Below are 13,993 nucleotides of genomic sequence, written 5' to 3'. Positions count from 1 at the left end.
TATTTTAAGTTGCATCCAAAAATATATCTCCAAAATTTGAGAGCATTTTAATATTTTTACATGATGCTCTAATAATATAGAGTGCATTAAAAAATCTCCAAAATTTACTACAATATTTGTAACTACATGCCAAAATACCCCATCCACACATCACATTTCTCACAATAAAATAAATGAAGCTCCATCACACCATCAAGAAGATACACTTTGGTTATTTCTAACCAAAGGCATAAAAAAAAGACAAATTTGCATCTCATGTACCATCAAGTGACATGTTAATTGAGTCTTACATTGCCCTCACCTTAGAATTAACTTGTTCTTCCAACAATAATAGTATCCTACAAAAGCACTACTAAACAGACTAAAAAGAATTATCCCACATCATGTACAACCAAAAGATTTCAAGGACTTCCCTTTCCATCACACACCAAAACAAACAAACCAATAGCCTAAACATTACATCACATGTTGTTCTAAAATTACATCCTTGACCATGGTTAACAACTTGGAGGGGGGAGGGAAATGACAAGAATAACCCACAAAATAAAAAACTTCTCAAGAATGTGAAAGTGCACAACTCTTTCCATATCATCTTTAAAATTTTGATAATGAAAAGCAGCATGGATGCAAAGGTGGTGCCTTTCTCGAGGGTAGTATTGACATTATCACCATGTGTGCTTCAAGATGATATTGGTTCATAAGGGTATGATAACCACGGGTGCTTTAGAGCCTCGGATGCAGAAGGCCGCTTCTTCGAGTTAACCTCGAGCAAATGAGCAACAAAGTCAATGAAACCTTGGTCCCCCATCGGTAATCTATGCCTCAAGGACGACTTTTTCGGAATCAGGTATTCCAACCTGTTGCTTTCCTGCACATCAACGAAAACGGTTCGTTTTGCTTTTTCGCAATCTATGATCCGTTTCATATTCAAAGAAACTTCAGAAATAAAATTCTAACCTGATTCCTTTCATAAAGCATATGATTTTTTGTGAAGTACTTATATGTATCCCGTCCTTTTGCTAGCATACTTTGACCAATTGGACCGATAATACCGATTACCCTAGCTAGTAATGTTGCAGGGGAATCATTTTGGAATAAGACCTACATCAGGTATAGTTGAGTATCAATAAAGAAAGAAAATTTATGTGTATTTAACAAAAAAACAAACAAATGAAGCACTCCTAAAACAGATACAGATTCAATATCCGCTTTCACAGTTTCACCCAAAAAAGAATAATAAGCCTACAACTGAAAAGAAAGTCGCTGTACCCGATGTGTCACAAATCATTTCACATCTAAAAGATACTTTGTCAAGTTTTCAAATAGAATAGAATAGGACGAATTGTTATGTTCTATTCTCTACATAGTTTCACTAAAAGTACAAAAAAAACACTACTGTTTGTCGACAACGAATCCCAAAAAATAGCAGTCTGTTCATATTCTTCTACACAGCAGTTTTATAGTGCCACTACAGCTGCCATTTGACAACATTTTGTACTCCCTCGGGTCCTTATTATAAGAACAGTTCACTTTTTGGATTCACTTAATAACTAATGTATCTAGTTTATATATATACTAAATACATTGGTTATTCAATGAATCTGAAAAATGAATTGTTTCTCATAAAGACCGGAGGAAATACTAAATAGCATAGTGCAAAACAATACCAATTTGTTCAAATTCCACTATGCTATAGCCACTATTTAACAACACTCAAGTTTATTCATAAAAAAAAAAGAATTATGCAATTTTGAAATTGAATTGACTATAAATTATTCTTACATTGCCAGTACAAAGTTCTGCCAGGATGCATCCAAGGGACCAGATATCAATCTTCTTGTCATATGAAAGCCCGAGAATAACCTCGGGAGCACGATAGGACCTGGACTGAACATATGAGCAAAGGTGATCTGTTTCAAAACAACTACTTCCAAGATCAATGACCTTCACCTCGCATCGGCTATAGCTTTTAACCAAAATATTCTCCGGCTTCAAGTCACAATGTATTAGTCCAAGGTTATGTAAATATTGAAGTGCTTCCAAACATTGAATGGTAATTGACTGCAAAAACAAATCAAGACAAATTTGTAATGTAACAGTAGTAGAACCAATACTTAATCCCTTTTTATATAAGCATATATAGCACATTGTAAAGTTGTAAATAAAAGTTCAAATGAAGGGTAACATCGGAAAAATAGAAGAGCTTAAACGAAGAGAAATATTCGTCTTCTTTTAAACTCTTTTATTTATAATTTTTACCCTTCAAATTTGATTTAATCCTAATTTAATTTTTAATTCAAATCTATTATAATCTATGAAACATGGGCACAGACACAAACACTGGACACAACACCAACACGTCGACACAGGTAATAATTTGAAAAACTGAATCAATTGAACATAATCACAAGTGTCAGTGTGGTGTTGGTTTCAGACACGTATTTTTTCAGAAGTGTCGGTGCTACAGAGATTATAATCCTTAAATCAAATCTAAACTAATCCTAATTCAATTTTGAAATAAAGTGTAGTAATTGAAATAAAAATAACAATACTAAATAATAGAATTTTGTCCAAAACTTCATGTTTAATTTTCATCGAAGCCAACTGCAGTCTTTATTAGAGAAAAGCGGACAGGCCGACATGTCGGCGCCTGTCTGCACGCTAGTTGTAGATAAAACGAAAACATAACAACAACAAAACGTGAGCAGAACCCAACAAACCTGCAATCTTGGCATTGTAAAGTAAACTTCCCCTCCTGATTCTCTGTTAAATTTATGAAACTCATATAAGTTGGCTTTGAGTAGTTCACATACTATTAACAAATGTTCCTGCAGTGCAACATCAGAAAGGAATGGTGAGTCAAAAAGTCAGATGATTGAGTTAGGGCCTGTTTGGATAAACAACTTATTTGCAGCTTATACCACAAGTACTTATCAAAATAAGCTCGCATAAGGTGTTTTTATAACAAAAGATAAAATACATTTGAATTGTTTTTATATATCTTATAAGTTGTTTTCAGTAACTATCTAGAAGAATTTATAAAAATAAATTCAAAAATATATATAGAAAATGTCATAAGCTGGTTTGATAAAGTCTCCCAAACACTGACGCAAAACTTATATCAGTAGATAAGCTCAAATAAGTCAATCCAAACAGGCTCTTAATAGATATTTCTCATCATCACTTTCAATATCAATAAGGTTATTCATCATAAAGTAATACTAATCTTTCCAAAAATGCAACAAGTGCAAATAGTTATACTATATAACAAATCCTCAAATGTATTGAAAAATACCAATAGCACAGAAATAACCTTTTTCCAGTTAAATTAAAGATGAAAGTCAAAGTCAAGTAAAAACAAATATTCATTTAGTCATGTATATTGTTATTAATATTAAAATTTCCTAGGAAGGGCAATATCTAATGTTGCACTACAATTGATTGAAAGGAAAATGTAATAGTATTAATAAGATCAGTAGCTAATACAATATAACTTACTCGATAGTAGAAGTAATCATATAATCGCAAAATGTGATGCTTGTCTCCAGGATCATGTTTATTGACATACTTGAGAAGTTTGATCTCATCAAGGCTTTGGTCAAAAAAATCCTTGTTGTTCTTTATAATTTTAATACAAACATCCACGCCTGTATGCAGGTCATGAGCTTGAATCGCTTTACTGAATGCAGCAGATCCCAGATACTCGGTGACATGATAGCGGCCAGCTATTACAGAATTTAAAACAACATGGAAATTCTTGTCCTCCTCAAAGCCAGTTCTGAACAACAAAAACATGACTATTACACAAAGACACAAGTACAAGTTCACATTATTGCTAATGATGAGAAATAATTAATTTTATTTATCATAAATCATTGATATACTCGATTCTGTATTTTAACAAAGCATGGACGTTTAACAAATCGAAAAGGAAATAGAAACTCCGCCGCCGTCCTAGTTTAATATTATTTTAACAAATCAATGGATATTTGTGTTTTGCTAGTGCGTCTGAAGATTAAAAAAATGCATGTTACAAACCGATTAAAAATTAATGTATCGTAAATTTATAAGTGAAGAGAAATCTGAGCCAAAAAGACAACATTCTTGATATGAAGTTAAAATTACAATGTAGGAACGGGACAAAGCTAATACCATATTAGTTCTAAAACTCTTCTTAATTTCTATTAAAAAAACTCAAATACTTTGCAGATCAATGAAAATAGTAAGCATGCTTATATATTGAAGACGTGCCTGTTTTTCCTGTGCACAATCTTTAGATTGAAGGTTTCAAATTCCTCCTCCTGAGCCTTTATTTGCCTTACCTGCTCTTGCACAGCAGCAATCTCTTCATCTTCTTGTGATACGCCTAAATCATCTTCCCTTGTAATGTCAACCTCTTCATCCTCCTTTTCTAGCTTGACACGCTCTTTATCAGCGTACACATAATCATCGACAGTAGTTGGGGAAGAGTTTGAGGATCTAACCGCATTAGCGTTATTCTCATCCCTAGAACTTTTCTCGGGTGAAGAATCACTACTCTTCTGCCTCCAAGATGAAAGCATTTCATCAGATCCCTCAAAAGCATTAATACAGTCATCGTTTTCATCCGCATTATTACAATTATTTGACCATGGAGTCTTACTGGAACCACCTTGAATTATCTGGCTATCATTAACAGATTGAGGGAATGAAAAGTTGCCTTCGGTATGTGTTTTTATTTGGGAATGTGCATCTTTATGACCTCCAATGACATATTTATTCGACTCAATCAAATCATTTTTCTTATTTTTGAATGATTTGTCCATAGAATTCTTACCAAAATCACGATGAGAGTGTTTGGATCCCCCAAGTCCACTATCACGATCCCGAAAATATTCTAAATCCCCTTCACTACTGCCACCAATAAAACTTCCATGGACTTCACTGCCGATATCAGCAGCATCACTGTTGAAACCCACCCCGATTGACCTAACTGAACCGTGTTGATCATCTTCCATTTCTTCAAGCCGTGATCTTCCACTATGATTCAAGACTTTTCCATCTCCCATCATGATTAGATCATTTGTCTGAGGAACAAAGCCTTGCCAGACAGGTTCTGCGTGCATAAGATTCAGCTCTTCTACATCCATCAGTTCTCCGTCATATTGAGCCATTAAATCATTGCCATTAGCCCTTCCATACATATTAGTAACCGTTATACCAATAGGATCATCTGAACCCGTGACAGGCTCAACATTCTTAGCTTGAAGATATTGCTCTCCAGAGAAGTAAGAATCTTCTTCAGCAAAAGATTGATCATCGTCCTCGTCTTTGGCTTGACCTCTTTCCTGAGGATCAGGAACACTTCCATGTCCAGTCCCCTTTTCGTTGTCACTAGGGTAATCAATTTCATGCGCCAGAAACCAGGCCTCGTCCTCAATAGGTTGTCTCATGTATCCAACATCGTCGTCGTCATCATACTCATCAGAGTCCCAATATTCATTTGGATAATCAACAGATTCACTCAACCCATCACCAACGGTAGCAAAACCTGATACAAGATCAGATGTATCCTCTGATATTCCTTGACTTACGGACAGCCAACTTCCCCCTGTAGCCTTCCTCATACCTAAAACATGTACGAAAAGGTCAAAGTCAATTACAACCAAATACTTGTGGGAAAACAGGCCTAATGATTCGATATTCAATATGATGAATGCAACTTACGTGCTAAAGCTGATAGGTGGAATACTATTCATATTCGATATCTCAAAATGTCAAAATTCAATCCAATTAGCATCAAAATTAATCAGTATGTCAAACTGTCATTCATAGAAGCCTAATACCAGAGAGAAGCCTAATGATTTAATCAACACATAAAACATCTGGTGTACAAACTACAAAAGAACATTATTGATTATCAAACCACTAAGTGTAAGTTTGATTCCACTCTACTTTTAGATGAGGTCAAATTGATTCTAAAGGAGTATAATTGATTTTGACATGTTTGAATGTTCTTGAGTAGATTATGCCTCCAGAATTGATTCTAAATTTGAATTTAGAATTTGAAGCTTTTGCATCTACAATTGGTATTTAGCCTTAAATTTTTTGACCAACCCATGGTTTTAAATTGCGGTTGCGGGTGTCTCAATTTAGGTCATTGTTGTTGTTGCGATGGCCATTGCGGCATGAATTTTGATTGAGAAGGGTTTAAAATACACCGTTAAAAAACACTTAATGTTAATATTTTTCATAAGTAAATTGAGTTTTGGGTTCTAAATTTTGAGTTTTGATGAAAATATTTGAAGAAACCTGGGCGAAGTTGTTTGATGTGGTTCCTAATGTAGAAGGATGCGTGATTTAAATCACACCGCAATTGTGGTCCGGTGCAGTTGCGGAGACTATCGCATCAGCAATATTGTAGCTGCAACTACGGTTGCGGACCACAATTTAAAACCATGGTCCAACCCACTTTTATGAGAATATATTCAAACATAAATCATTTTATATTCAACAGTATCAATTTTACAAATCAATTCATTCAAAAAAAAATTGTCCCTGCAGAACCGAACACACAAAACTATGTCATGCCAAACCAACAAATGAGACAATAAAGTTGGGGAACGGCTACATGAACATTTGAGAGCATATGCATATATTTTGATAATTCAATAGTATCATGTATAAAAGCATACCTGCATTTTTAATTTCTTGTCCAATAGGCACATCCAGATATGATCCAATAAGTAAGCTGCTGTCAGCACTAGCGAGCTTTGCAGCCAATCCGTCAGATTCAAACTTCTCGCTCCAATTAATAGTCAAGGACTTATCTTCAGACTTAATTCTTACAGGTGGAAGCCTTGGATACTCTTCCTTATGCTTCTCTGGTGCAATAGGAAAAGTTAAGGCACTAATGTTATTCTGTTCAGAACTTCCTTGCAATTTCGCCAAGTAAAAAGCTCTCCCGACTTCATCCACCTGCTCTTTTATATAAGCCCTCGCGTCACTGATTTCTGACTTTCTCTTTTCATCAACTTTTTCAGAATAATTTGAACTGCTATAGCTTGTAGACACATCCCCTTTTGAGAAAGGGAAAACGGTCTTGATGGAACAATCTTTCCATACTTCAGAAGATGAATTGGCGTTCTCGTCAGCTCTCAACACGACGTTATCTGCCAAATTCTCTTTAAGCGACGAACTATTAAATTTAAGTTGCTGCCGATCAATTTCCTTAGATTCTTTGTTTTGTGCAATGTTAAACTTTGGTTCCGTAGAGGCTTTACCACTACTACTACTTCCAAGCAACGAGGATTTTTTCTCGGCGGACACACTATTTTCCTCTGTAGTTTTTACATTACTGTTGGCTGCATCAAATGTCTCACTCGTTTGATTTTTCGATTGCTGAGAAATCGAAGCCTTCAAAGTATTATTACTAGCCTTGCTTCCACTGTCATTTTGATAAGCCTCTGCAGGACCATTGATCTTCCACGATTGTAAATCAAACACACTGTCCTCTGAACTCTTCAAGAAAGTGAAATTTGTCCCACTCGTTCCAACAACTTCATTAGATTTATTCCTTTCCTCAGTGGGAGTGGCATTTTTCCATTTGCTCTCAGTAGTATTTCTACCAGTTCCACACTCAATTTCCTTCACAATCAGTTCTTTAGAAACTTCAACGTTATCACGAGAATCCAACCCTCGATTTTCTACCGCTAACTTCCCCTTATCATTCTGCGGCAAATCACACAAGTTCTTTTCTTCCAAGGTAAGCTTCTGTAGGAACCCATTTACATCAGAACAGTTATTGAGCTCACTTCGGAAAGCTGCCTCAGCTCGTGTAAACCGGTTCCTCCTCAAAAAATCCAAAATCCCTTCAACTGTATTTGCCTCGGCCATCGTCAAATCTTTACAGACCTAAACTCAAACTACAAAAACAAAGAAAAACACAAATAGAAACAAGTACATTAAGGATCTTACCTATAACTTAAGTAATTAAAAATAGAAACCATTCCGAAAAGTGTAGTTTCAAAGTAACAAATGCATAAAATGTTACACTTTTCATTCTTTCTTCCATAAATACTTACAATTTCCTAACTCTTAACCAGTGTATAGTACTTGGTAACTCATTGGCACGCTCCAAAATTTCAAACAAACAAAAAGCAAAACTAATAAATCACATGCCCATGGCACAACCATTACTTCGGCATACAAAAACACGAAACTTCGACCAAGTTTGAGGGAAACTAAAGAGCTTACTTACCTAGTATTATCAAGCATAATCAAATTTGTGCACCATGCCACCTTTGTAATTGCAAATTAGAATTAGTACTGAACCTGAATAAAACAAAACCCAAACAAACCCAGAAGCATAAATGTTTGTTTCATCTAGAACACAAAACCTCAACAACCAAACTTTCACCTAAAAAAAATCGTTCCTTGAAAACAACGAAACCTAAAAGATGGTTCCAAACTTGATAAAAAAAACAAAAACAAGGTGAGATTTTCACAATCACCGATCCAGCACCAGAGCAAAAAATCACAGACACCCAGAAACAATCAACCAAAAGGGTATCCCAAATTTCGCCAGAAAAACAAAAAATAGCAAATAAAAAAAGAAAAATTGCGAGGTTTTTGTAAAGTGGAGATTTCCGAGAGGAAAATCCAAGTATCGCCAAGATCTGACATTTAGATTAGAGAATGATTTTCTAGGTTTGTGTATGAAGAATAAGAAAAATGGGGTCCCCTAAAAATGACGAAAGAGCAAGAATTTGAAAACGATAACAGTAATAATAATTTTTTTTTTAAAAAGCATAGAAATTAAAAGTACCTGAGAGAGAGAGAGAGAGAGAGAAGTTTGTGTTTTAGAGAGAGAAAGAGGGAGGGAGGGAGGGTTCGCAATTTGGTTGGTTGGTGGTTTGGCCGTCTGTGGTGATGAATTGAGGTGGTGGTGGTGATGGTGGTGGACCAAGCCCTTCTGTTTTTTCTATATAAGATTCTATATGTGCCTTTTACAATAATAATAATCTATGTAACATTCATAAAAATTATTTATATATTTTTTTATTATTGTGCATAGTATATTCTTTTATTTTATGTTATTTTGTTGAGTCATCTTTTATTTTTATATTTTAATTTTTGAATAAAAGTTCTTATTTTAATTTTGCTTCAAAAATGGATTTTTATTCTACTTGAGTTTATGCTATTAAATGTGTTTAATTTGCTTCAAAAACCGAATCTTTCCGAGTTTGAAAATGAAAGGCAAAAGGCATATATATGAAATTCTCTGCTTGATGCTTTTATATATACTAGGAGTATATCACTTGGGATCTAGTTTAATGTCTAATTAACACTTAATTATAGTTTTTTTTTTATTTTTATATATGTTTATGAATTTGATCCGCTATATTAAAATTATTTATTTTTTATATTTTTTATATTTTTATATTAAAAATTAGTGAGCTGATATTTTTAAATAATGTTAAGTGATCAATATTAATGAAATCGTAAGAAAATGCTTTAATAAAAACTTAAATAAATTACTTATTTTTATAATTTAATTAATATTGTATAAAAAATTAATTTAAAATCCTCTGGATCACTATTTTTTAAAATCATCATGAATTTCCTTTTTTATGTTTTTGTTTGTTGGAGTTCTTCATTGCCCTAGGCCTCTTCATTGCAGATGTTCTTCGTTTGCAGTTGTCTTTGTATGTAGCCATCGGGTTGCTTGACAAAATCGTATCAACACATACAATTGCGTGGAAGTTATGGGTTCTGAGTCTATACAAATATCAAGTTCATCTTCTTATTCTAGAAGAAGATGGATGAAATGTTATTCTGGTTTGGGTTCACCATTTGCGACTGCGTGGACACCTCAGATTCCAGGAAGAAGGTTTTGTGGTTGTGGTTGTTCAAGGTACATTTAAATCCCAAATTTATAGTGTGTGCTTTCATTTTTTAATTGGTATGATAAGCAGATACCATAACGTTCATAGGAAATGATTAACTCATTTTTGCATAAGGTTAATGATTTAAAGAAGAAAAATGATTTAGCAAAGAAGACGGATAATAACCCGAAAAAGAAGATCAAATTTTTAGTTATTTTTTATTTTGTCTTAGGTTGTAATAATCTTGTTGATCACAAAAAACTTTGTTGGATAATGTAATTCTCTCCTGGATAACGTAATGATTGTGTTGATGTTATTCTAATGTTGTAGTGAATATGTTGTAGACTTCTTTTTAATAGAATGGAATGTTAGCCAACTAATTTTTTTGTACTATTGTGTTGAATTTACTATTGTATTGAATTTACCAATTTTGATCTATTATGTGTGGATATTGTTGGTGTAAGCCCTAGAGGCCAATACTTTTGGTACTTGTATCGAATTATTTATTAATAATCAAAGGCTTTTTCTTTATTACGTTCATTTAATAAAGTCTCTAGAATAGCTAGTCCGTTTAATGTATCAAGTGTGACTTGATCATGAGATCGCATTAAACATAAGGACACTATTCTTAAAGTATCTGTAGTCGAACTTTATTGTGAAGTGGGATAACATTAAAGCATTAAGACTATTATGTATATAGACTGATGATCACATCTTATGGATCATGGGTAAGGAGTTATCAAGTCTTGAACATAGGTATGAATATTAAGAGTAATATTTATACCGGGTTGACCCGCTATGAGAATACTATATAGAAAGTTATGCAAAGTATCATAAGTTATTCTCATGGTGATAATGGTGTATACCACTATTCGACCTGAAACCACTATGGACCCTAGATGTAAAGTCAAGTGCTTTATTGCTGATCAAACGTTCTCCGTAACTGGATAACCATAAAGACAGTTGATGGGTACTCCACGAAGCATGTTGAGGGACATGAGTGACCTAGATGGAATTTGCTCATCCTACATAACAGGATGAATGTCTATGGGCCCAATATTGAACTGGACAAGGATGACACGGTATATGCCTTGTGTTCAATATAGACATAAGGGCAAAAGGGTAATTATGCACATAAGTATTATCATAGAAGGAATTGTCAAATCACATGACATTTTCGTGTCTTAGGTAGCAGTGATGTGTTGCTAGATACCGCTCACTGTTTATTATGTTAAATACATGATTTAATATAATTGCCAATGTCGCGAAAACCTACAGGGTCACACACAAAGGACGGATTGATGAGAGATAGAGTAACTAAGGAACATCGTAAGGTACGGTGCACTTAAGTGAGTTGTAGAACATCGTAAGGTACGGTGTACTTAAGTAGAATACGAAATATGGTAATGTGCCATGGGCTTAAGTGATTTTGGGCATATTATAAGATATGGGCCAAAATACACTTAAGTGGGTTTTTTAGCTTGAAGCCCACACAAGTGGTTCTATAAATAGAACCCTTGTGCAGAAGCATTCATTGCGGTTGTATTATTTTCGTTTTCTCTCTCTCTCTCTCTCTCTCTCTCTCTCTCTCTCTCTCTCTCTCTCTCTCTCTCTCTCTCTCTCTCTCTCTCTCTCTCTCACTCAAAGCCTTCATTTGTATCAGCTAGCACTGAGATTGAAGGAATCCGTTCGTGTGGACTGAGTAGAGACGTTGTCATCGTTCAATGTTCGTGATCGCTCCGTGGATCTGCATCAAAGGTTTTGATCGTCACAAGAGATCTGCACCAAAGGTTTCAATCGTCACAAGAGGTAAATATTCTATCACTGATCATGACCATTCGTAAGGATCTCTAAAGGAGAAAATTTTAATTTCCGCTGCGTTTTGGATCGTAATTCTCCTTCAGTGGTATCAGAGCCTCTTAATGTAACTTTTTTTCTCATCTCAATCCCTCGTATGTAAAACGAGTTTCTTCTGTAATGTAATGTTATGAAGAAAGATAAGAAGACAATGTTATGAAGAAAAGAAGATTTCAATATCAAAGGAGGACAACCTTGAAGATCAAAGGAGGACAACCTTGAAGTTCTTGCTTGGATAAGCTTAGATCGTTATTGGGTTAGCTTAGGTTCTCTCATTGACTTGGGAGAACAATTGCGCTAGGGGCCATAACCGTTTCATTATGTATGTTGATGCATGTGTATGTATGTTGATGCATGTGAATATATGTTGATGCATGTGAGAGACGATTTATATGATAAATAAGCCGGTGAGATCAGAACAATTGCAATTCCCTCAAACTAAATATTAAGTTTATGCTTTCCAAGTTTTAGCACTCATCAAGACTAGTATCGGATAATGTATGTTTCGCCTACGCGAGGTGCATGTTCTATATTAGTAAGGTGCGATGGGATAATTGTAATATCCAACTTCTAAGACAATGAGTCAAACTTAACTAAACAAATTATAATAATATTATATATGTTTGCTTTCCAAGTTTTAGCACTCATCAAGACTAGTATCGGATAATGTAGGTTTCGCCTACGCGAGGTGCATGTTCTATATTAGTAAGGTGCGATGGGATAATTGTAATTTCCAACTGCTAAAACAATGGGTCAAACTTCACTAAACAAATTATAATAATATTATATATATTTAGAAGCAAGAGTTGGGAATGATCCATATGATGGATTGGAATAAGGAGTTATTCACCCAACTGAAATTTTCGAGAGTTGTATGAGATACAATTGGAAGGAGTTCCTACCTAAATAACCTAGTTTTGTGTAATCCGCCTACGCGGACTTAGAACAAAGTGAAATATGGATCTCGACCCACTAGAAAATCTTCCAACGGGATTTTCCGAATCAAATGATGAGGGTCATTTGTTTTTAGTAAAATAGTGGGAGCGTATTTAATTAAAGGCCTAATTAAATATGTTAATGATACTTATATTTTCATTAATTCTTATGTAGATTACCATGACAACAAACACCTCTAACAACATTTTGCGATCAATCCTTGACAAAGAAAAAATTGTCTGGGACAAATTTTCTGGATTGACACCGAAATCTGAGGATTGTCCTCAAACATGATAAAAGGTTGTATGTCTTGGAGAAACCTGTTCCTGAACAGGAACCTCCTAGTTCTGCACCTAAGGCAGAAAGAGATGCTTATAAGAAGCATGTCGATGATGCCAATGAAACTGCTTGTCTCATGCTAGCTACCATGAACTCAGAATTGCAAAAGTAACATGAGAACATGACAGCGTTCGATATGATCGAACACCTGAAGATGCTCTATCAAGATCAAGCAAGGCATGAAAGGTTTGAAGTTTCAAAAGCCCTTTTTCAAGGCAAGTTAGCTGAGGGAGCCCCTGTAAGTCCCCATGTGCTCAAGATGATTAGGTATGTGGAAAATCTTGAAAGGCTGGGTTTTCCCCTCGAAAAGGAACTTGCGACTGATGTGATCTTGCAATTGTTGCCAGATGGATTCAGTCAATTTATCCTAAATTTCAATATGAATGATATGGACAAATCTCTTCCTGAACTACTAGCCATGTTAAGAACTGCTGAGCAGAATATGAAGACAAAAGGGAAGTCCATTCTGATGATTGGGAATGGAAAGAGACAGAATAAAAGGCCCACCAAGCAGGGTGATAAAGGGAAAGGCAAGGAAGTTGTCAAACCCAAACCCACTGTTGCTGCTTTGAAGCCTAGTGGAGGCATAACAAAGGCAGGCACCTGCTTCCATTGCGGTAAGATCGGACACTGGAAGAGAAACTGCCCAAAGTACCTGGAAGATACGAAGAATGGAGTAGAGACTTCAACTTCAGGTATTTTTGTTATTAAAATAAATTTATCTACTTCTGCATCATGGGTATTAGATACTGGATGCGGTTCTCACATTTGTACAAATGTGCAGGGGCTGAAAAGGAGTAGAGATTTGGCAAAAGGTGAAGTTGACCTACGAGTTGGCAATGGAGCAAAGGTTACTGCTTTAGCCGTAGGAACTTATGTATTGACTTTACCTAGTGGTTTAATAATTCAGTTAGAGAACTGTTATTATGTACCTGCAATTAGCAGGAATATTATTTCCATTTCTTGTTTGGACAAGTTTGGTTTTTCATTTATAA

General features: G+C 35.0%; 1 protein-coding gene across 2 annotated transcripts; it reads right to left on the bottom strand.

Annotated features, from left to right (window-relative positions):
* Positions 1 to 268: 268 nt before the first annotated feature.
* On the bottom strand, positions 269 to 8,983 carry LOC127133348 (uncharacterized). Of its 2 annotated transcripts, none has more exons than XM_051061731.1 (9): positions 8,807 to 8,983; positions 8,240 to 8,313; positions 6,675 to 7,904; positions 4,252 to 5,608; positions 3,499 to 3,778; positions 2,721 to 2,828; positions 1,783 to 2,061; positions 958 to 1,101; positions 269 to 868 (listed from the first exon to the last, which is right to left on the bottom strand). In XM_051061731.1, exons 3-9 carry the CDS (start codon positions 7,873 to 7,875, stop codon positions 680 to 682), a joined length of 3,558 nt encoding a protein of 1,185 aa, XP_050917688.1. In that variant the 5' UTR covers positions 7,876 to 7,904; positions 8,240 to 8,313; positions 8,807 to 8,983; the 3' UTR covers positions 269 to 679. The 2 variants fall into 2 exon arrangements, with proteins under 2 accessions (XP_050917688.1, XP_050917687.1); XM_051061730.1 differs by having other exon boundaries at positions 8,240 to 8,317; positions 8,813 to 8,983.
* Between the last annotated feature and the right edge of the window lie 5,010 nt (positions 8,984 to 13,993).

The sequence above is a fragment of the Lathyrus oleraceus genome, chromosome 1, assembly GCF_024323335.1.
Source record: "Lathyrus oleraceus cultivar Zhongwan6 chromosome 1, CAAS_Psat_ZW6_1.0, whole genome shotgun sequence".
NCBI classification, from domain to species: Eukaryota; Viridiplantae; Streptophyta; class Magnoliopsida; order Fabales; family Fabaceae; genus Lathyrus; species Lathyrus oleraceus.
This window is presented reverse-complemented; position numbering and strand designations above follow the sequence as displayed.

Coding starts and splice junctions, on each gene's coding strand:
- LOC127133348 (XM_051061731.1), bottom strand. CDS start 7,875: ATGGCCGAGGCAAATACAGTTGAAGGGATTTTGGATTTTTTGAGGAGG. Junction 3,779..4,251: donor ATTGTGCACAGGAAAAACAG/GCACGTCTTCAA, acceptor TTTGTTGTTCAG/AACTGGCTTTGAGGAGGACA. Junction 1,102..1,782: donor CAGAACTTTGTACTGGCAAT/GTAAGAATAATT, acceptor TACCTGATGTAG/GTCTTATTCCAAAATGATTC.